The 20,520-nt window shown below is 52.8% G+C and overlaps 1 protein-coding gene across 1 annotated transcript in view; it reads left to right on the forward strand.

The window, feature by feature from the left end:
* LHX4 (LIM homeobox 4) overlaps positions 1-19,365 on the forward strand; it is a 46,099-nt gene extending 26,734 nt beyond the window's left edge. The window contains exons 3-6 of the mRNA XM_011951141.1: positions 10,800-11,002; positions 15,705-15,859; positions 16,155-16,326; positions 18,500-19,365. Coding sequence (XP_011806531.1) covers positions 10,800-11,002; positions 15,705-15,859; positions 16,155-16,326; positions 18,500-18,894 — 925 coding nt within the window. The 3' untranslated portion in view covers positions 18,895-19,365. The remainder of the gene's footprint in view (positions 1-10,799; positions 11,003-15,704; positions 15,860-16,154; positions 16,327-18,499) is intronic.
* The last annotated feature ends 1,155 nt before the right edge of the window (positions 19,366-20,520 follow it).

Raw genomic sequence — 20,520 nt, forward strand, 5'->3', positions numbered from 1 at the left:
GATCAGATGCACCTGGGCTATGGAAATGGGGTCCCCAGCGGGATCTGGGTGACGTGGGAGTGGAAGTTGTGGCCAGCCTGCTTTTGGCCCAGGCACAGCACAGCAGCCAGAGGCAGCTGCCTTCCCTCCGTTGCTGAAGCTCGGCCTCCTCTCCTCTCCCTCCTCTCCTCACCCTCCTCTCCTCACCCCTACCCTGGCCATTCCGGTGCCACGCCAGGGTTCCCCACTCCAAAAGGCCCTCTCTGGCCATTCCTGCAGCCTCTGTGCCTTCAGGCCCCTGTCTTTGGGTCTCTGCACCACTGGAACTTCGCTAATTGCGGGTCTCTCCCCTCCTTCCCTCCTCAGCCCGTCTGTCCCTTCCCTCCGCCCATCTGGTCACATTGTCCCCGTTGCCTCCTGGCTGGGCATTCAAGGGCCCATGATCTGGCTCAGCCTTATTCCCTGCTGGTCCTCTGGCCAAGGTCACACCAGGGCCCATTAGAGCCAGTGTCTAGTCTGTCACTCTGGTCCCCGGAGGCCTTTGCGTCTCTGGAAGCCCCACTCTGAGAAGCCATGGGCTTCTCCACAGGGCTGGTCTCTGGTGGGCATTGTGGGTGAGACAGCGGGTCAGCCTGGGGGCCTCTCTCCCACACACCTATTCCAGTTCCTGTGGGTGTCTGCCATGCCCCGTTTGGAGAATGAGGCCCTCAGTCTTGAGGGACTTTGGGACTCTGACAATTGATGAGTGACCTGCAGATGCCCAGGTGGGCTAAAAGCATAGGTGACAGGATTTCTGTAGGAGTGCTCTGTGCCACTGCTGCATTGGGCCCTCCGTGGGGGTGGAAAGCATGGGTTCTGGGCCCAGAAGCAGGAGTCAAGGGTGGCTGTTCTCTCAGTAAGCACCTCCAGTGCATTTCCCGCACAGGAGAGTTTGGTCACAGCTGAGTTAGCAGCTTGGCAGAGGCTGATTGGCCTGTAGTGAGAAGGGCAGATGAGGTGCTGCGGGAAGTAAGGGAGAGGAGGGAGAGTGACCTTGGGCCGGGCAGCTGACTGCTCCAAGCCTGTGGCTGTCAGAAAGAAGGGAATACTGATTCCTACCTACAAGGGCAGGTGTGTGGTTTGAATGAGATGCCTCGCATGAAGTTGCCTGGTACATACGACATGCTCCATGCTTGTTTACAAAAGCACAGCTGGAGGTCTGCACTCTTCTAGAAGGGATTCAGGTCCTGCATGTCCCGTTGCCTCTTCAAGTGAATCTGCCCTCAGCAGGGAAGGAGAGGACTTGAGGCCACATGAAAGGGAGAGCTGGGCTCTCACCCGCTTCCTGCTGTGCATGGAGCTGTGTGATTTTGGGCAAGTCACTGCTTGTCTCTGGGGCCCCGTTTCCTCCTCTGTGAAATTAGGGCCTTGGACTAGGTCACTGGTTTTAAAGCTTTTCCAGAAGCATTCATCTCAACATGATAATATCCAATATTCTTTTTGTTTTTTTTGAGACAGAGTCTCGCTCTGTTGCCCAAACCGGAGTGCAGTGGCACGATCTCCGCTCACTGCAAGCTCCACCTCCCGGGTTCGCCATTCTCCTGCCTCAGCCTCCCGAGTAGCTGGGACTACAGGTACCCGCCACCATGCCCGGCTAATTTTTTGTATTTTTAGTAGAGACTGGATTTCACCGTGTTAGCCAGGATGGTCTCAATCTCCTGACCTCGTGATCTACCTGCCTCGGCCTCCCAAAGTGCTGGGATTACAGGTGTGAGCCACTGTGCCTGGCCTTGAATATTCTTTAAAAATAAAAACATTAGATTAAAATCCTGGTAAAAAGCAGATTGCTGTTCCCATGGGCTGGGGAGGTATATGTGTGATTGTGTGCGTATGACATGGGGGCGGAGGCTCTAAGATTCTCTGGTGTCAGGCCCTCTCCAAATAGGACGCCCATCTGTGTCTGGAGAAGGCTGCCCATTCTGGGGCAGAACTTTATGTGCCCATGACATGGCTGTGGCCTTAGAGTGGGCGGTGATATATGTTGGAAATATTGGTACATACAGTAACAGTAAATATCAGCAACTTTCCTGTCAAGTGTAGTGATAGATAAAAGAAATACATGTAGAGAAGTGTCAGGTGGGGAAAAAATATATGGCCAGCAGTAAATCACCACCAAGCAATTAAAGCATAAAATCAACTCGTGCAGTATTTTGTTTCCTCAGGACGGTGCACCGTTCCGTGGCAGCTCCACATGCAGGAGGCTGACATGGGGCCTGAGCTGGCCCCCACCAGCCCAGATAGCCTTTAATAGCCAAGAGTAAGGGAGACATCCCAGAGGAGAGGCACTGAGTTCAAATCCCAGCTCCACTGTTTGTCTGTGAGGTCTAGGGCGGTTACTAACCCTCTCTGATCTTCAGTGTCCTCATGTCCAAATGAAGAACAGGCCTTCAAGCATTCCACAGGACTGGGTCACTCACTGATTTATTCCTCACACATGCACTGAGCATATATCCTGGGCCAGGCCCTGGATTCAGTAGTGAACAAGACAGATAAAGACCCTGCTGTTGCAGAACTTGCCTTCTAGAGAGGGGGAGAGATGGTCAGTAAGCAGTAAGTACACAGCGCATCTACTGAGATGAGTGCTGTGGAACAGGGAAGGAAGTGCTGAGGGGAGGGGTCCAGGGGTGTCCCCCTGAGCAGGTGACATTTCAGGGGACCACTGCAGGAAATGCAGGAGCGAGCATTCCTGCAGGAAATGCAGGTACCTGGGGGGAGAGTATGCCAGCAGGGAAGCAGTGCCTGGGCCCCAGGAGGAGGTGGAGTGGAGTGGGCAGTGGAGGAGGGAAGGTGGAAAGGCGATGGGGCTGGGATGCCATAGTGACTTGGAGGCCATTAGGGGGCCTGTGGCTTTGACCCTGAGTGAGGTGGAAGCCACTGGAAGATTTGAGCAGGGGAGGGCGAGGGTGTGACTCAGGCCCACTGTGGTGACCATGTGCAGAAGCGCCTGTAGGGGCCTGGGCGGAGGAAGCTGGGAGACTGTTAGGAGACAGCTGTAGCTGCCGGCTGATGGCAGCCTGAGCTAGGGAGGTCCATGCGGGTGTAAGAAGTGGTCCCCAACATGAGATAATTTTGAGTAGAAGCCAGGCGTGGTAGTTCACTTCTATTTTCTCACCTATGCAGGAGGCTGAGACAGGAGGATCTCTGGAGCCCAGGAATTCAAGCTTGCAGTGAGCTGTGATTGCACCACTGCACTCCAGCCTGGGCAACAGGGCGAGACCCTGTCTCCAAATAATAATAATAATAGTAATAATAATAATAATTATTATTATTTTGAGTAGAGTCAACAGGATTTGCTGACAGATCAGATGGGGATGAACGCCCAAAGGTTTTGGCCTGAGCCATGGGAAGAATGAAGTTACAGTGGTCTGAGATGGGAAGGGCTGTGGGAGGAGCGGAGGGTGGAGGGGTTGGTAGGAGTTTGGTTTCGGACTCCAAATCCATGTGCTGAGGAGGCAGTGGAGCCCCAGTCTGGAGCCCAGGGGTTTGGGCTGGAGGTGAGATCCCCAGGGCAGTGGGGAGGGCAGAGAAGAGGTGTGGGAGGAAGAGGAGCAGGAGCAGAGGCCGGAGAGCACAGTGCAGGAGGCAACAGTAGGTGTGTCGGGAGGCCCGGGAGGCTGGGGAGAGGGGAGCTGACCGCTGGGCTGCAGCGTAACTCTGGATGAGTGGGGCACTGCCCTGAAGGGTACAGGGAGTGGGCGGTAGAGAAGGGAGGCAGGCAGGAATCATGGCGTGCCTGTACATGGATGGAAGGAGCCAGCAGAGGGGAAGCTAATAACACAGAAGGCAAAGGGGATGGTTGCTGGGAGTCTCATTAGGTGAGAAGGAATGAGCTGTGTCCAGTAGAGGCGTGTGGTTCACCTGTGGGTGGCAGGCAGGGGCTGGGGCCCTGGGGGTGCGAGTGGATGGCACAGTGCGAGGTGGGGAGGGTCCAAGCTGGGCTTCCCTCTTTCGTGGGAAATGGGAGGGCGGCCAGCAGCTGAGCCTGGGGCTCAGCTGGGGAGCAGGTGGGGAGGTGCATTCGACTCCCGGCCCCGAGGCACCATCAGCCCGGTGGGCAAGGGCTGCTTTTCTGGCTCTGTGGATGCCCGTGCTGGGGTGGGGCAGGCCCAGGGCTGAGAGAGGGCAGGTTCCAGGCTGTGCGGGGAGGGACAGGTGGGATCACCCTGGGGTCTGCTGGGTAAGGAGGGAAGCGAGGGACAGTGACAAGCCCAGGGGGAAGGGCAGTGCCTGGGTCATGTGAGTCAGTATCCTGGGGAGCTGGAAGAATGGCGGGGATCCCATGGTGGGAGGGTTGGAAGTGGCCCCTGGAGCTGTGGCAGTTGCTGGTAACAACAAGGTCTGGGGGAGTGAGCAGTGGAGGGAGGGTGGAGGCCACAGCCTTCAGGAGATCAAAGAATCGAGAGGGAGGGCCCAAAAGGATGGTCTGTGTGGGGACTGCAGTCGTCAAGGATGTGGTGGGAGTGAGGGTGAGCCTGAGCTAAAGTCACCCAGGCAGGAGCAAGTGGAGCAGGGTGGCAGTGCAGCCACAGGGCGGGTGCCGGGGCTGAGGGCTGCGGGCTGGAGGTGAGGGTCAGATGAGATCACATGTGCAGGGCCTGCTCTGCGCAGGACACAGGTTGGTGCTAGGAGAATGGCAGCTGCCTTTATCACCAGTGTCGCAGTGACCCACTTGCGGTACATCATGTGGGTCTGCTCAGAGGTCAGAACTTATCAGGAATGTGCCAGACAGCCAGGGTGTCGGATTTATGCGCCCCTGGTTCTAGAAGGCTTGGTGTCTGCAGGGCCTGCCTGCTGCCCCCTTTCTACAGGGTCCAGACCCTCAAGCGGGTCCTGCACTGGTGAGCAGCCCAGCCAGGCGGCCGGGAGCAGCAGGGTTGGACAAGTCAACAGCAGCAAGAGCTCAGGCAGAGCCCAGGTGCAGAGGCTGGGACCCAGCACACAAGACCTGGTCCTCTCCTGGGGTCAAGAGCAGCCCGTGAGAGTTAGCCGAGAAGTCTCAGCTCTTCTCTGCCCACACCTGGGCCAGCCGGAGGATGTGGAAGGTGGACAGTGGGCCAGTTACGTGGATTGGGGTTAACACACCAGGGAGTGAGGGCTCCCCTGGCCAGCCCAGCACTGCAAGGCTGGGAGCCTCATGCATGGGGCTCACAGCTGCATGAGGGGGACAGGCGTCTCCTTGCACTCCAGCCTAGGTCAGGGCGCCAGGGCCGGGTCTGCTGCCCTTGATGCCCACCGCATGCCTGCTGTGTTGTGTCAGAAGCACCGACTGCAAACCCTGGTTCTCTTGCTCGTTGCCCATGGGAGCTGAGGGTCGGCACCTCACCTCTCTGAGCCCCAGTTCTCATCTGTTACCAGTTCTCATCTGTTAAAAGGTGTCACGGTACCCACCTTTCAGGCTGGGAGCTCAGGAGACAGTCATGGAGGCAGTGTGACGGCGACAGCAAGTGGGATGCAAAGTCCTGTGGTTTAGTAAACCACGGGCCTCATTTCAACCCGGGACTTAATGCCCTTCTTAGAAAAGCTTATGGCTGGGCACAGTGGCTCACACCTGTGATTCCAGTGCTTTGGGGGCCAAGGTGGGAGGATCACTTGAGACCAGAAATTCGAGGCCAGCCTCGGCAACATAGTAGGACCCAATCACTACAAAAAAAATGTCTTAGAAGATGAACTGGGCATGGTGGCGTGTGCCTGCGACCCTAGCTGCTCAGGAGGCCGAAGTGGGAAGACGAGGAGTTCAGCTGCAGTGAGCTGTGACTGGGGACTGCACTCCAGTGTGCGCAACCGAGTGAGATCCCCTCACCCCTAAAGAAAAGAGCTTAAACCTGCTGCTCCGCTCTGAGAAGCACAGCTACCTGCCTTCACTGAAATATACCTCAGGCTGAGATTTGGGGTGGGATAGCAGGTCGGTTGATCTTCTGCAGGAAGGTGCAGCTTGTCCATATCGGCTCAACCATGCCGCCAGTCCATTCTTAAGGAACTGCTGACCAGGACTGATGATGCATTTTAGCTTTGAGCTTTTGGGGGTTATCCTACCAACAAATAGTCCATTGGGAAGAAAAGAGTCCCAGGAATGAACAGATCAGAGTATTCACACTGGTTAATCTTTTTCTAACAATGAGCATGAAGGTATCAGAAGCTGGTTGTTTCCAGATGCTTCTTCTAACCCAACTAATTTTTCACTGTTGACAAGCGAGGCAAGGGTTGCGCTGGACCGAAGGCTGAGGCTTGGCCATCTAGTGTTCCATGCAGAATGGTTTCCCATCAGCATTCCTTTTACTCACTATTCTATCCTGGGGTTGCCTCAACCATGAGACAGGAGAGCCTCTGGTACTAGCTGCTGTAGCAGTGCCCTTCATCCAGGGCAGTTAAAGGAGTCTTGGACCCTTTCTTTCTCTGGGATCCCTGCCCAGCACCTTCCTACAGAGATGACTTTAAAAGGAAAAAAAAAAAAAAAAAGGAAAAACAACACACCATTCCAAGAAGCCTGGCATTCCTGAATCCTCCTTCCCTGCCAGGTGCCTGTCACCTGTCTTCACTGCCTCCTTTTCCCTGTCATGCTCATCAGCTATGGCTTCTGTCCAAGAGGACTAAAATCTCCACTGCAGGCTGGTTTGAGGTCTTGATTTATGTAAGAATCTTGCACAGCACTGCTAATGTAAATTTCAGTTTTTTTTCCCTCTAGGATAAACACTTACCAAAATATGCAACTTTTTTTTGGTGGGAAGAGAGATATCCTGTGATTTCTACCCATTTTCTGAGGCCTGTGGAAATAAACCTTTATGTACTTAAAGTTCTACCAAAAATAGAATAAAGTTAATATCAAACTTGAAAAAAAGAAAAGAAAAGAAAAGAAAAGAGCTGCCATTATGGAGAGCCAAGCCTCCCCTGACTACTCAGGCCCATGCTTTAAGAAGCAGTTCGTTCGTTCGTTCATTCATTCATTCATTCATTCATTCATTCATTCATTCATTCATTCATTCATTCATTCATTCACTGGGTCTTTGTGGCTTGCCTACTATGTGCTGAGCAGGGATAAAAGAATTTCCAGTAGTGTTGGTTACAGGAGGAAAATAATATGAGCCATTAGCAAGTCCTTCCTTGCATTTTCTCTGTGGTTTTGGATCAGCTCCAGCCACTCTCCCGGTTGGCCAGCGGGACTGGGCAGCTTATCTTTCTGAAGGGTGAGGCCAGTGCTCTCGATACCCCCACATGGGTGCCCGGTGAGCGGTATTAAGGGGTGCTGCCTGGAAAAGCCCTCGGGAGCCCTCTTCCTTGGCTGGAGTCCAGTCCTTCCCTCTTCACCCCCAGCGTCCTTCATGCTTGGTCCAGTTGGTTAGACAGCTGGTTCTCTGTGTAGCAGCTGGGTTCACAGTTTTACCTCGTGTGGGGCCAGGGAATTCTAGCCATGACTGCCTGTTGCAGGACAAGTCATGTGACCTGCCAGGCCTTAGCCTTCTTTTTTTTTTTTTTTGAGACGGAGTCTTGCTCTGTCGCCCAGGCCAGAGTGCAGTGGCCGGATCTCAGCTCACTGCAAGCTCCGCCTCCCGGGTTCACGCCATTCTCCTGCCTCAGCCTCCCGAGTAGCTGGGACTACAGGCGGCCGCCACCACGCCTGGCTAGTTTTTTGTATTTTTTAGTAGAGACGGGGTTTCACTGTGTTAGCCAGGATGGTCTCGATCTCCTGACCTCGTGATCCGCCCGTCTCGGCCTCCCAAAGTGCCGGGATTACAGGCTTGAGCCACTGCGCCTGGCCGGCCTTAGCCTTCTTACCTGTGACTCTGGCTATTCTAAGATCTGGGAATAGGGACAGTGTCTCCCTCACAGACACACCCTTGTAGGAGCCCTGTATTCTAGATCCTCTGGCTCCGACTGGAGATGAGGTGGAGGGTGCCCTGCAGGGCTGGGCTGGGCCGGGGGAGCCTTGTGGGCCAAGGGGGTGCATGCGGCTCCCTCGGTGAGGGTCCCGCTGGCTGTGCTCCAGGGGAAAAGGTAATGAGGAGCCACTTCTACTTCCCTTTGGTATAAATCCCACAATCAGGAAAATTGCTTCAATTGCTAAAAAACGCTGGTGGGGAAGTCCATTTATTTTTCATTTTTCTTGTGCACTTGCCACCCTCATGCATGAATCACTGTCTGTATGCAGATTAAATTTATACCCCCGTTATCTTTCATGTCTCTAGTGCGCTGGTGTCAACTGGGCCTCTGGTGACTGAAAGCCCTGCCTGCTTTTTAGTGGGAGAGTGTGGTCCCTGTGCAGGAGGCTGCTGAAGGGTCTTCCCTCTGTCCCAGGGTCTCCTCTTGGCCCTCCTCTCCTTGGATCTCTGGTCAGGACACGTTCTCCAGATTTGGGTGGTTTATTGGGAGGGTTCACAACAAGCATAATGAAGGTCTTGTTTCATTTTCATTAATTAATTTAGAGACAGGGTCTCACTCTGTTGCCCAGGCTGGAGGGCAGTGGCATGATCTCAGCTCACTGTAGCCTCAACCTCCCTGGGCTCGGGTGATCCTCCCGTCTAAGCCTTCCAGGTAGCTGGGACTACAGGTGAACACCAGCACACCTGGCTAATTTTTTGTATTTTTTGTAGAGGCAGGGATTCACCATGTTGCCCAGGCTGGGCTCAAGTGATCCTCCTGCCTCAGCCTCCCGAAATGCTGGGATTGCAGGCGTGAGCCACCGCATCTGGTTTCATTTTAGTACCTGCTTTGCAAATTGGCCAGGATTGGATATTAAATATATAGGCCTTTTGAAAACACTCTCTAGTAACATATGTATAGGCTTCCTTTCTCTTTGTCACACACACACGCACACACACACACACACACACACTAGATGTGGGCGCCTGCCGGCCTTCCTCTTTGATCCAGGTGATGTGGTTATGCAGCAGTTGTGGAGGGCCTGGTTCTCACCTGTGTTCTGGGAGGTCCAGAACTGTCCAGAGCCAACTGTGTGCTTTGTTCTCCATCCTCAGACTCGGCCATCTCCATGCACATCCTCTGCAAGTATGGTGCTTTATCTGCTGATTTATTTATTCAACAAATATTAACTCTACTTTCCTGGGTCCTGAATCCCTTTGAGAATCTGATAAAAAGCCCAGGTCCCCTCCTGAGGCACAATTTTGAACAACTTAGCAGGTGGTTTACAGGCCTATCCTGACCCTCAGGTAGAGAACTCCTGCTCTAAAGGGGCCCCATCTCCCTGAAAACCGAGAGGCAGTCCAGGAACTCAGAAGCCTGGGTCCTCGCAAGTCACGTATCAGTCCGTCACACCCCAACACCCTTCTTATACCCATCTCAGAAGAGTGTCCCTGAAGTACGCTCTGGGTCTTTCGGGATTACCCATGCAGACTTAGAGAACCCCCACTTTTCTCTAGGATGCCGTGTCCCTGGTGGGGGGCATCTGAGGCTGCAGCTGGCTGTGCCTGTTCTGGGCCCCTGTAGCCCCCTCAGCAGGTATCATTACTGCATAAGAGACCCATCATTCTGCATTAATCTGGGATTCATCATGATAGCCATGACCATAATTAATTTATTTGGTATTAATGTGGATGAAATATGTACTGTCCTTTCAGGGGAAATCAGGCTGCCTATAAGCATTAGTTAAAAGGACCATTAAAATCAAACCTTCCCCAGATCCATTAGGCGAAGTCTTTCATCCTGAAGAAGATAAAGTTCTGCTGTGTGAAATGTCATGAATAATTAGGTTGATTGCTGTTTTAAACTCTGCCCTTGCTTCCCCAATGCCTCCCGCCTCCCTCCTGAAGCAGGGAAGGCTCACCTGCAGCCACGCACCCTCCTTCACTGTCCCTGTCAGCCCCCAAATTTCCCTTGTCTCCTGTGACTGCTGGTGCGCCTCTGTTGATCTCTGTGATCAGAATGGGGAAAGGGAGCGGAAACAACTCCACTGGACTATACTTTCAATGTGTCCATTTCTCCTTCCTCCCCAGCCTTGGCAGGGGCTGGCTGCCTTGGTGGCCATGGGTGGCTTCCTCCTCAGTGTTGTTCTGGAAAGGTGCTGACCAAGGAGAAGTCTGAAGCAGCGTTTTCCAAACTGCAGTCTGCAGACTCCTTGTCCCGAACACTGCAGGGGCTGAAAGGTGCAGCTTTCTGGGCCCTTCCCAAACCACCATGCCCCAGGCTGTGCGTGCACAGGAAGGGGATGGAGGCAGGCTCAGAGGGCTTTGTGTGTGCAGAATGGAAGTGAGGGGAGAAATGGAGGCAAAGGAGAGAGAACACCTGTTAGGAGAGCCTTGCTCTGCTGACAAAGTGCATTTTCTCCGCAGCGTGCTGTCCCCTGGCCAGGCAGGGCCTCCTCCCTGGGAGTGTGTGAGAAGGTGTTGCTGGGTGCTTTATACACACCCGCCTGTGGCACACACAGTTCCCTGTGAGGATGTCCTCTGGGATCAACCATAAGGGTGAGGAAGCTGGGAGGTGCAGGGGGAGACAGCCTGCTTTGAGGGACTTAGAAAGTCCACCTGGTGCCCCTGTGAATTGATGGGTGTTAATCGGACAGCTGGAACCCGGGGGCATCAGCTTTGGAAAAGGTACCTGAGGGAGTCTCTAGTTCTCATCAGCCCCTTCTTTGGTGGTTGAAGAGTTCCAGGCACAAAGCAATGAAGCTAGATAGAGGCAGAGAGGACCAGACGGTAAGCTCTGGGTGGCTGGGGGATGAGGCTCATGGAGTCCCAGAATGGTGGGGTAGGAGGGAGGCTGCTCCAGGAAGTTGGGGGAAGCCAGATGCCCCACTCCCTGTGTGCCCTAATCCTTTCCTGCTGCCCTGACAGGCGCTTCGGCACAAAATGCACAGCCTGCCAGCAGGGTATCCCCCCGACCCAGGTGGTCCGCAAGGCCCAGGACTTTGTCTACCACCTGCACTGCTTTGCTTGCATCATCTGCAACCGGCAGCTGGCCACGGGGGACGAGTTCTACCTCATGGAGGACGGGCGGCTGGTGTGCAAGGAAGACTATGAGACGGCCAAGCAGAACGGTAAGCAGCGTGGCGCCGCATGGTCCCCTCTCCAGACCTTCGTTTGGTCCACGCCCTCTGCCTGAGGTGCCCTTCTCATGGCGTCCCACCTGCGCATCCCTCAGAGCCCTGCTCATGCACCGCCACCTCTGAGAAGCACCCCAGATCTCCACACTGAGAGTTAATGCTGAACACCTCCCCGGCCGTTAGCACTCGCCGGCTTCATGGAAGTGTTCATCCAGCCGTGGTTCCTGAGAGCCTGCCTGTCTCCGTGGTAGGCTCAGAAGCAGCCAAGAACCTGGATGTTACCATGGTGGTGGCCTCCACCCCTGGGTGGGGGCTGGGGTGCTGAGGGGTGGCTGGGAGCTTGGTCTGTATTGGACATGTGGGGCTGCCACTTAGTTTTGCACATCAGGGTGCACATGGACCTCTCAGCAGCCCCTGCCTCAAAGGCCGTCGGTGAGAGCCCAGCACTGGCCTCTGCACACTTCACACATCTTGTATTTCAGTTAATTGTGTTCTGTTCCCCTCTCAGACTGTGGGCTCCTCCAGGGCAGGGGCTCCTGGTGTTTCTGCAGCAAGTGCCCGGTGAGTGCCAAATGAAGAGGCAGGATGCATGCCAGATTCAGGGAGGCTCCATCTCAGCAAGACAGCTCCCTCCACCCACTTCAATATAGCCCCCCTCTCGCTTCACCACAACTACTCCAGGGCCACCGCCCATGGTGGAGGCTGAAGTCAGGTCCCTCATTTAGCAGCCACCCCTGGAAAGGCCTGGCTTGGCCTGGCAGCAGCAGCTCTCACCCTGCATGCCATGGTCTTGGGCAGCCTGGGGACTTTCCAGGGTAGAGCCCAGAACACCACATTCCTCATGCTCCCCTCGCAAGGCTGAGCTGGACACTTTTATTCCTGCAGCCCCGCCTCTGGCCTCTCACTCCCAGATGCACCCACATGGCCGTGGGGTCAGGTCCTGGCTCTGAATTTGGGATTTGGCCAAACCCAACGTGATAATCTCAGATGTGTGAACACACAAGACATCAAGTTCTTTGGCCTTTGACTAGAATTTTGATCAACTCAGGGTGTTACTGTGCAAAAATGACTCTTGTTGACAGCTCTGGGCTTGATGAGAAAAAAATTTAGCAACAATTTTATATATCTCCTTCTAGATCTTTTCTGGGCCCACACACATATGTTATACAGATCTGATCAATAATGGAGAAATTGGCTTTTTGTTCCATAAACATAGTATAAAATAAGGGGGTTGTGGTGGTGAGGAAGCAGAGGGGAGTCATGAGGGCCCTTTAGGTGAGCCAGCTGGAGCTGGGTTTGGCTTTGGTCCACGGCGGGAGTGGGCAGGGCTTCCTGTCTCTTTGAGGACCTCCCCTTCCACCACCCCCACAGCTCTGGCCTTTCAGGGTGGACAGAGGCCTTTGACCTCCTTCCTCCAGAGACCTGGGGCCTCTGCAAACCCATCCCAAGACTCTTTGCCTGCATGTACTAATCTGCTCTTAAAACTCACTCCATCAATTGTGATGTCACGGGAGATTAGGGCACCTTGTCAGGGATGAACCATCACAGCAGATGGACTCAGAGATACCAAGACACCTTTGGAAGTCTGGTGCCGTTCATCAGAGATGCTAAGATGGCATGACCTCCCCGGCCTGCAGCTGGTTCTCCTCATCAGAGGCCTCATTTGGACTCTGAGCACTCGCAGCTCAGCATCTCCTGATGTTGTGGGTGGTTCAAGAGATGAGAGAAACAAATGTAGATTGGTCAGAATCTGGCTGGGGAGGTGGGAATGACATTGTGGTGTTCACATTTTATCGATGAATATTTACACCATAGCAGACCTCTGCAGGACGGCGGGAAGATGCTGAACTTGCTGTCAGAAGCTGGCTGGGCATCCCCCCACACAGGGAGATCTCCTGGCAAGTTGTAGAACTGGCTGACCCTCGGTTTCTCAGCTGTCTATGGGGGATCATAGCATCTGCCACGTAGGGCTGTTTTCCTGAGGTTTAAATAGGATGAGGCTTGTGAAATGCGATGTGAAATGAGTGAGACCAACGTGGAAGAGAAGTGCAAACAGGGAGGTGAGGTGTGCTTGAGGTTTTAAAGCAGCTGAATGTTACCCAGTATTTCTGACCTGTTCCCCAGGTCCTTCCCCCGACCCCACCCTGGCTGTCGGCAGGGCAGGGCTCCTCTGTCCTGGGCGATCGGTGATCCGTGGAGCAGCGGGGACTTCTGTCCACTGCAGAATGCCTGGCTGTCTTTTCAGGTTGTTTTAATTCCTCCTTGCTACTCTCAGCCCTCCTGCAGGCTTACAGTTCCCTTCCATTAGCTAAACAAAGGAGGATCTCAGAGCAGTTACTTGCAGCTTAGTGTGAATGATTTTGTTCACTTGTTCTGTCTCCCTGGATATTTGCATTTTCAATATAATGAGGTTGCATTTTATGCCAGGGACAAGTTCTAGGAGACCCTGCATCATTCAAAACTAACATATTTTAAGACTAATTTTCCCATAGGAATTAATGTAGTGTGTGTGTGGTGGGGGTGGTGTATTCTGAGAGCACATAAATCCATAACCAGTGAAGTGTATCTTTGCCTTAATGCTACTTTTTATTTTCTCAGCATTATCTTGAATACCTTGCAGAACGCTCTCTCCTAAATTAACAGCCCAGGGTATCATGGGCTCCCTTGGCCTTCCTCATAGCGTTTTATCACATTTAACTTCCGTACCAAAGTTATTGATTTTTGGGTACATTTTTCAGCACGAGCACTGCCACTGCTACTTAATGAATACTTGGATGACATTGTTATAGGATATAAAAAAGATTTTAAATTATAATAACAGTGAATGTTAAAATAACAGCATATTAGTCCCCATCATCACAAGAAGAAAGTCCTGTGCGTGTGAGTAGCAGGGCCGAACCAGCGGGCCACCAACCAGGATGACGGTCTATCCCAGCGGCGCTGCCATCTGACTGTGGCGAAAAGAATTTAATTTCCCAGGCCAAGCTATTTTGAAATTGATTCTCGAGGAATTAAAACATTTTTGGTGATTGCATTATTTCACAGTTTTTAATAGAAAGACTGTATACAAGTGCACTATTTCCCATTTGCATAATTCAAAGTTGCATCAGACACTCCCGTGCAGACTATAAATATGCACAGAAGGGACTGACTCCTCAGAATTAAAGGGAAGGCGTTTTGGAGGTTCCCCTTTGTCTTTTGCAATGACTCTCTGGGTAGTGTCATCTCTGCGGCAGGGGCTTCAGGGAGGGAGTTGGGCCACAGCAGTTCTGGGATGACAGTGGCCACGTGAGAGAAGAAAGCCCAAGGAGAAGGGAAGGCACGGTGTGTCCCCTCCCTGTGTGCACGCAGGTCCTGGCCGCACAGCTGCCTCATCCCTCTAGTGCCTCCCAAGACCAGGGCAGGCTGTGTTGCCCTCTGGGCTTCCAAGGGGGAGGTGAGTTACTGGTCCAAGTCACTCACTCAAGAACACTGAAGCCAGGTCTGCTGACTCCAGGGAGAGCCTTGTAGACTGTGAGGACCGAATGCATATAAAGTCCTTAGTCAACACCAGCACATGGTAGGTGCTAACACATGTTGGCTATTATTGTTCCTAAGAGAGGGTTTTCTTGAAAGAAAGGAGAAAAGACAGAGAGGAAGACAGGAATGGCACAGAGACACTTTCAGGGGCACACAGGGGAGCAAGCACAGGGAGCAGAGCTGCCCGGGCCAGCTGCTGACTTTATTCTTTGTGTCCTCCAGGGGCACTGTGGAGAAAAGGGCAGTAAACCTAAGTGCTGGGAGAAGAAACAAACCTTTCCGCTCATCTGTGCTTCTGAACACACCCACGTGCCTCTCTCTCTGCCTGACTTTGAATGGAACAAACCAGACTTTAACAGGAACTTTAGCTTGTTCACTCAAAATCTGTAGAGGACTTTGTGTTGATCAGTCAATGTGTTGCCCAGAACATTCCTTAGACTAGTTTTTTCAAAAAATTTTGACTACGATCCACAGTAAAACTCATTTGACATTTCATCTCAGTACATACGTTCATACAATAAAAACGAAAGGTTAATGAAATGGTCTTGCCATTCCATTCTCTTCATCTGATTTCCTCTTTTAGTTTTAGTCCACTAAGTTGACTTTACAGCCCACGAGTGGGTTCTGACCCATAGCTTAGAAACCTGCTTAGACACTATTGGGTGTGCAAGCTCACCCCTGGCTGTGAGCCCAGCAACGCCAGGGCCAAGGTGACATGGCTGTGGGGAAATGGGAGACTCCCCATGAGAGAGAGGAAGGTGTTCGGGGCGGCTTGGAACACAGACTTCAACCTGGCTGTTCACCTTCACAGCTCCGGCAAGAACTCACGAGGATGTGCGAGCAGAGTGTTTGTCATGACAGGGACATGTGTGGAATTGGTACATTCATTCAGTCTGATGAGACTTCTATGAAGCTGGGCTGGCAGGGGAGGGGAGAAGCAGGGAGCTGAGCAGAGAAAGGACTGCGGTCCTTACTTTCCAGTGGCTTGGGAAGGCCTGTGGTGCAGGAGCCGGTGCCATGAGATTGGGGACCTCTCCACTCTGATGTCCCCTGTGCCTCGCATTGCCCTGCCTACAGCAGGCAGGCTTAGGTGCAGAAAGGATGGAAGGAGGGTGGGTGAGGAGGCGCAGCTGCTGCAGATAGGCCGAAGCCAGTAAGCAGTGGTTTTTCCTTGCAGATGACTCAGAGGCCGGAGCTAAGCGGCCCCGGACCACCATCACAGCCAAGCAGCTGGAGACATTAAAGAATGCGTACAAGAACTCCCCGAAGCCTGCCCGGCACGTGAGGGAGCAGCTGTCCTCAGAGACAGGCCTGGACATGAGGGTCGTACAGGTGAGATGCCAGCACTCCTGTGCCCTCCGGGGATCCCAGGCCCGGGATGGGGGTGGAAGGTGTCCTGAGTGACATCAGTTCACCGGTGGTTGGGCTCAGGGCCTGACCCCAGGGCTTTTGCCAGAACTGAAGAGTTCTGAGGCCCACCTGGGGAGAGGGGGCGGGGCTCATGGCACTCCCGGACCTGTGCTCCATTCAGGCTTCAGTCTGCTTCCAGCCGCCTGCCTTGGGGGTCCTGGGGGCTTTGGGTTCGTGATGGACGCCCCTGAGTGTGTCCCTTGTGCTTGTGTGGCAGGTTTGGTTTCAGAACAGAAGGGCCAAAGAGAAACGCCTGAAGAAGGATGCAGGGCGGCACCGCTGGGGGCAGTTCTATAAGAGCGTCAAGAGAAGCCGAGGCGGCAGCAAGCAGGAGAAGGAGAGCTCTGCAGAGGACTGTGGGGTTAGTGACAGTGAGCTGAGCTTCCGAGGTGAGCAGGGCTGGAGGGGCCAGGCCAAGGCCTTAGGAAAGTCCCCTGGGAATCTGTAATCCCTGGCACTCAGGAGGGATCTTTCTTGAGGCCTTGGCAACTGCCTCCCAAACACAGGCTTTTCCTTAAGACTTGCAGTGAAGGGTGGGGGAAATGGTAGTGGCCCTTTACCGTGGGACAGGAGTAGGAAACAAGATTGCTGAGGTCTGGAAGCTGGGATGGGCCAGGCCTCGTCCTGTGGCCCCAAGGCCTCCCCTCCCCTCCTGCTGACTGGGGCCTCCCTCATCAGCCCACATAGCTATGAACAGATGACCGGGTCCCAGCCTTGTGCCCCTAGCCCTTCTCCCATCTTTTTCCCCTTTGCTGGGACACTGGCCTACACCGATGGTCCCCTTGAGCCGCCCCTTCCTCCAGTCATGGTGGTGGGGAGGATGTGCTCCGCAGGCCCTTTTTCCTGGGAAATCAGTGTTGTGAGCGCATGTGAGATGGGGAACTGGCTTCACTTCCGAACTCCCTTCCCGCACCACTCACTTCATTCTGTCCCCTGCACACAAGCTTTGCAGCATGCGCTATATTCAAATTCGTGCATCAGCAAAATTGCAAATTACTGCATGTTGTGAATCCTCAGGTTGTTTGCAAAGAATCATAACTGTTCTCAGTTACTGAATTCCCAAATGTGGAAAGTCTTCTGCGGAGGGGGAAGGGAAGAGTACTCCACTGGCGATCAGAGACCTGGTTTCCAGTGCGGCTCTGTCAAATCGATTCACTTCTCTTGAGCCCCAGTATTCCCATGGGGAATACCCCATCTTTGCCCCTCTCACTGCGTTGTGGAGATCAATGAACACAACCGACTATGGATGGGCTTGGGGAAAGCCTGGCACATCTGTATACCTGGAAGGCATGATCGTTCCCACAAGGAGCCTGCGGCTCCCGCAGAGGGCCCTGGTCATGTGGGATGACAGGTAAAGGCGAAAGGCTAACTCATGGCCATTTGACAGTGGAGTGGAGCCTTCATCTTCCTGTTCCCTTTGAAGAGCATGAGCTCCCCCCACCATGTTTTTTCTAAGGGGAGTGGGGGGCAGGCCTCAGAAGGGATGGGGTGTTGAAGTCTAGTCTGGGGAGGCCTTATTTAGGGATTGGTGCATAGGAAATAGAAAAAGAAGTTTGTGGGACAGAGGATGGAACAAGTTGCCTGCCAGGACCACGATGCCCTGGGGGGACTGTAGTTCAGCCCAGAGGTCAGCTGAGCCCTAGAGGGCAGCCTCCTCTCAGAATACAGGGGCTGTGGGGCCTTGGGGACCGCTCATGGGACTAATGCTTACCTTCTAGGCTTCTTGGCAGGATTAGGAAAGTCACTTAATCTCATCTGGGCTGTCGAAGTCAACACCTAGAACATACTGGACTGTTAAGCTCATTTCTGTTGGATGCAGGTGGGTCCCTGGGCTGACCTATCATTGGTCTCTCTGGGAATAATTACCCAAAGACTAAAACTGCTCACCTCTGTTGGAGAGATGAATTCTTTCAAGTGGCAAAGATTCCATTAGATCCCTTTCATGAAATTCTTCAAGAAACAAGAAGGTTCATTTGCCTTAATCAAGTCAATTCTTTGTCCCCAGTGAAGAGTTTATTGAATACAGACAGAAACCAAGTCCTTTGATATTGAACCTATCTTCCAGATAGACCAGAGGATTTTGTACAGATGTCTAAGAGTGGTCCTCAGTTTCCCTGACCACACGGGCCTGCCTGCTTCCCAACCAACTAAACCAAGCCCTTTCTCAGCTTGAAAGCTTTCAGGGTAAATCTTGTCAGCGTGTAGTTTCCATTTGTGATGTGGAGACATCTGACCCACCTAGTCTCAGGCATTCCTCCTCCTCAGTGTAGCCAGAGTGTTAGTACACGAGCCACAAGGGACCAACGAGCTCACCAAACATTTGACCATCCTTCTGGGACCTGGGAATTTAGTCTTTGCAGGTGTTTCTTGTTTTTCTCCTTGGCCTGGGTTGGCCTCTGGATGTCAGGCTGCCATATTGGTGTGTCTGACCCATGCTTGGCTGCAAGGCAGCTGCCGTCCTTGGGCGTCTTTCTTGGTCACATGTATTCCTAGGTTGTGAAGAGCAGGGGACCCATCAGAGTCCTGGTGGCTGACAATAAATCTCCGTTCTTTTGTCCACAGAGGATCAAATTCTCTCAGAACTTGGCCACACCAATAGGATTTATGGCAACGTGGGGGACGTTACAGGCGGACAGTTAATGAATGGGAGCTTCTCCATGGACGGGACAGGACAATCCTATCAGGACTTGAGGGATGGGAGCCCCTATGGAATCCCCCAGTCTCCATCCTCCATATCGTCCCTGCCATCCCACGCTCCTTTGCTCAATGGGCTGGATTACACGGTGGACAGTAATTTGGGCATCATTGCGCATGCAGGGCAGGGAGTAAGCCAGACGCTGAGAGCCATGGCTGGGGGACCCACCTCTGACATCTCCACAGGAAGCAGTGTAGGCTATCCCGACTTTCCAACTAGCCCAGCCTCTTGGCTCGATGAAATGGATCATCCTCCTTTTTAAACTTCTCTCCTCCCCACCCTACCTGCCATCCTGGCTTGAGAGAGTATCTTCAAGGATCAAAAGAGACTTACCTTTTAAGGACTGAAAGTACGCCAATGTGAATTTCCATTATTTTCAATGGAAGTCCTCCACTGATTCCCAGAAGGCTGTGAGGCCACAGGGCATTGTTTTCCTGGGGAAGCAGTGGGAGAGCAGCCTCATCTCAGAACACAGCACAGGGGGTAATGGCCTAGAGCTCTAGGGACACTGGCTTGTTGGGTCTCTCCCCTCCTGTTCTGCTTAGGGGCTTGGCCGCTCAGTGATTTGGTAGCACAAGGTGACTGTGACAGGCCCCCTTGGGCTTTGGGAACGTTGCTCCAACTAGTGTGTCTCACGCAATGCCTCCCAAAATACTGCTCTCATGAGAACTGAGATTCCTAAGGTAGAGGCCTCACAGCCCTTGAGTAAAATGAAAGTGATTTCTGGACCATCCATATTGAACCCTATATTTCAAAATGAAAAGATCAGTTATTAAAGGTTAGTGAACACTTTGATGGCCACAGTTTGATATGAAAAATATGCTCCCTCCTTTTTTTTTTTTTTTGTTTGCTCTGAAGATACTCTTTTCTACAAACCAGAGAATATGAATTTGTTTTGGTTTTTAAGTCCCATCTATATCATTGACCCTGATGGCAAAAGGTGGTTTTCATTGCAGGTGACTGAGGCTGAGCTGAGTAGCCCTGGATCACCGCCGCAGACTGCCTGATGAGTCCCCTTGGTGCAGTGTGCCTTCTTCAATTCCTTGTATCATTTATTCCACAAGACAGGCTGTGGGCCACAAAATGAGCAAAACTAAAATGTGGGGAGAACAGAATGACAATCAGTGAACATTTATAGACACATTTGGATTCCAAACCTGCAGTCTGTTCGGCCATATCGGCTGATGCCAGTCTTCCAGAGTTCCCCATCCCTCGTAGGGTGAAATATTTGGAGTGTGTTTTGAAGGAGTTGGTTTAGATGAGCTTGCAAGTCTACCCCTCTGCCCCCTTAATAATGAAAGCTTTCTCTGCTGTCCTAGCTGACTCAATTGGAGGACAGTTTTGGTCATTTCCAGGAACCAGCAATTTTTTTTGGCCTACCTTGTTTGGGAAGAATAATTTAGGGAGCAGCCCTAAAATTGTCCAACGGGTTCTAAGTGGTCCTTGGGCTGCATCTCTCTGGATTGCTGGCTGGACACCTGCCATGTCTTGGGCTGCAGTCCCATGGTCAGAAAGCCAGAGCTCTCTGGCCAGTGGTGGTGCAGGGACTCCCTGTTGTGCAGGTTTGCAGTAGCACATCACTAGGCCTGAGGCCAGGGCAAGGCCAACCGCCGCTTTACGAGTTGCCACTCCTGTGACAGACTGCACTGCTGTGGAAAATGCTGTCCTGAATGGTGCTGCAGCTCCCACCCACCTTGTGCACCCATCTGCCATCAGGAAGCTCTCCATGAGCAAACTGGAATTTAGCCAGCTGGAATGTATTGCCGTCCCTCTGGGAAGCTGTGATTTGCTTCTTCTGGCCTCTCCTTCTCTTAAATGAGATCAGCAGAGTAGGAAAGGGTGAGAAGGCATTGCCTTTCTATCACATGAAGTGATGGGGCCAGAGACT

The sequence above is a fragment of the Colobus angolensis genome, unplaced genomic scaffold, assembly GCF_000951035.1.
Source record: "Colobus angolensis palliatus isolate OR3802 unplaced genomic scaffold, Cang.pa_1.0 Scaffold315, whole genome shotgun sequence".
NCBI lineage: Eukaryota > Metazoa > Chordata > Mammalia > Primates > Cercopithecidae > Colobus > Colobus angolensis.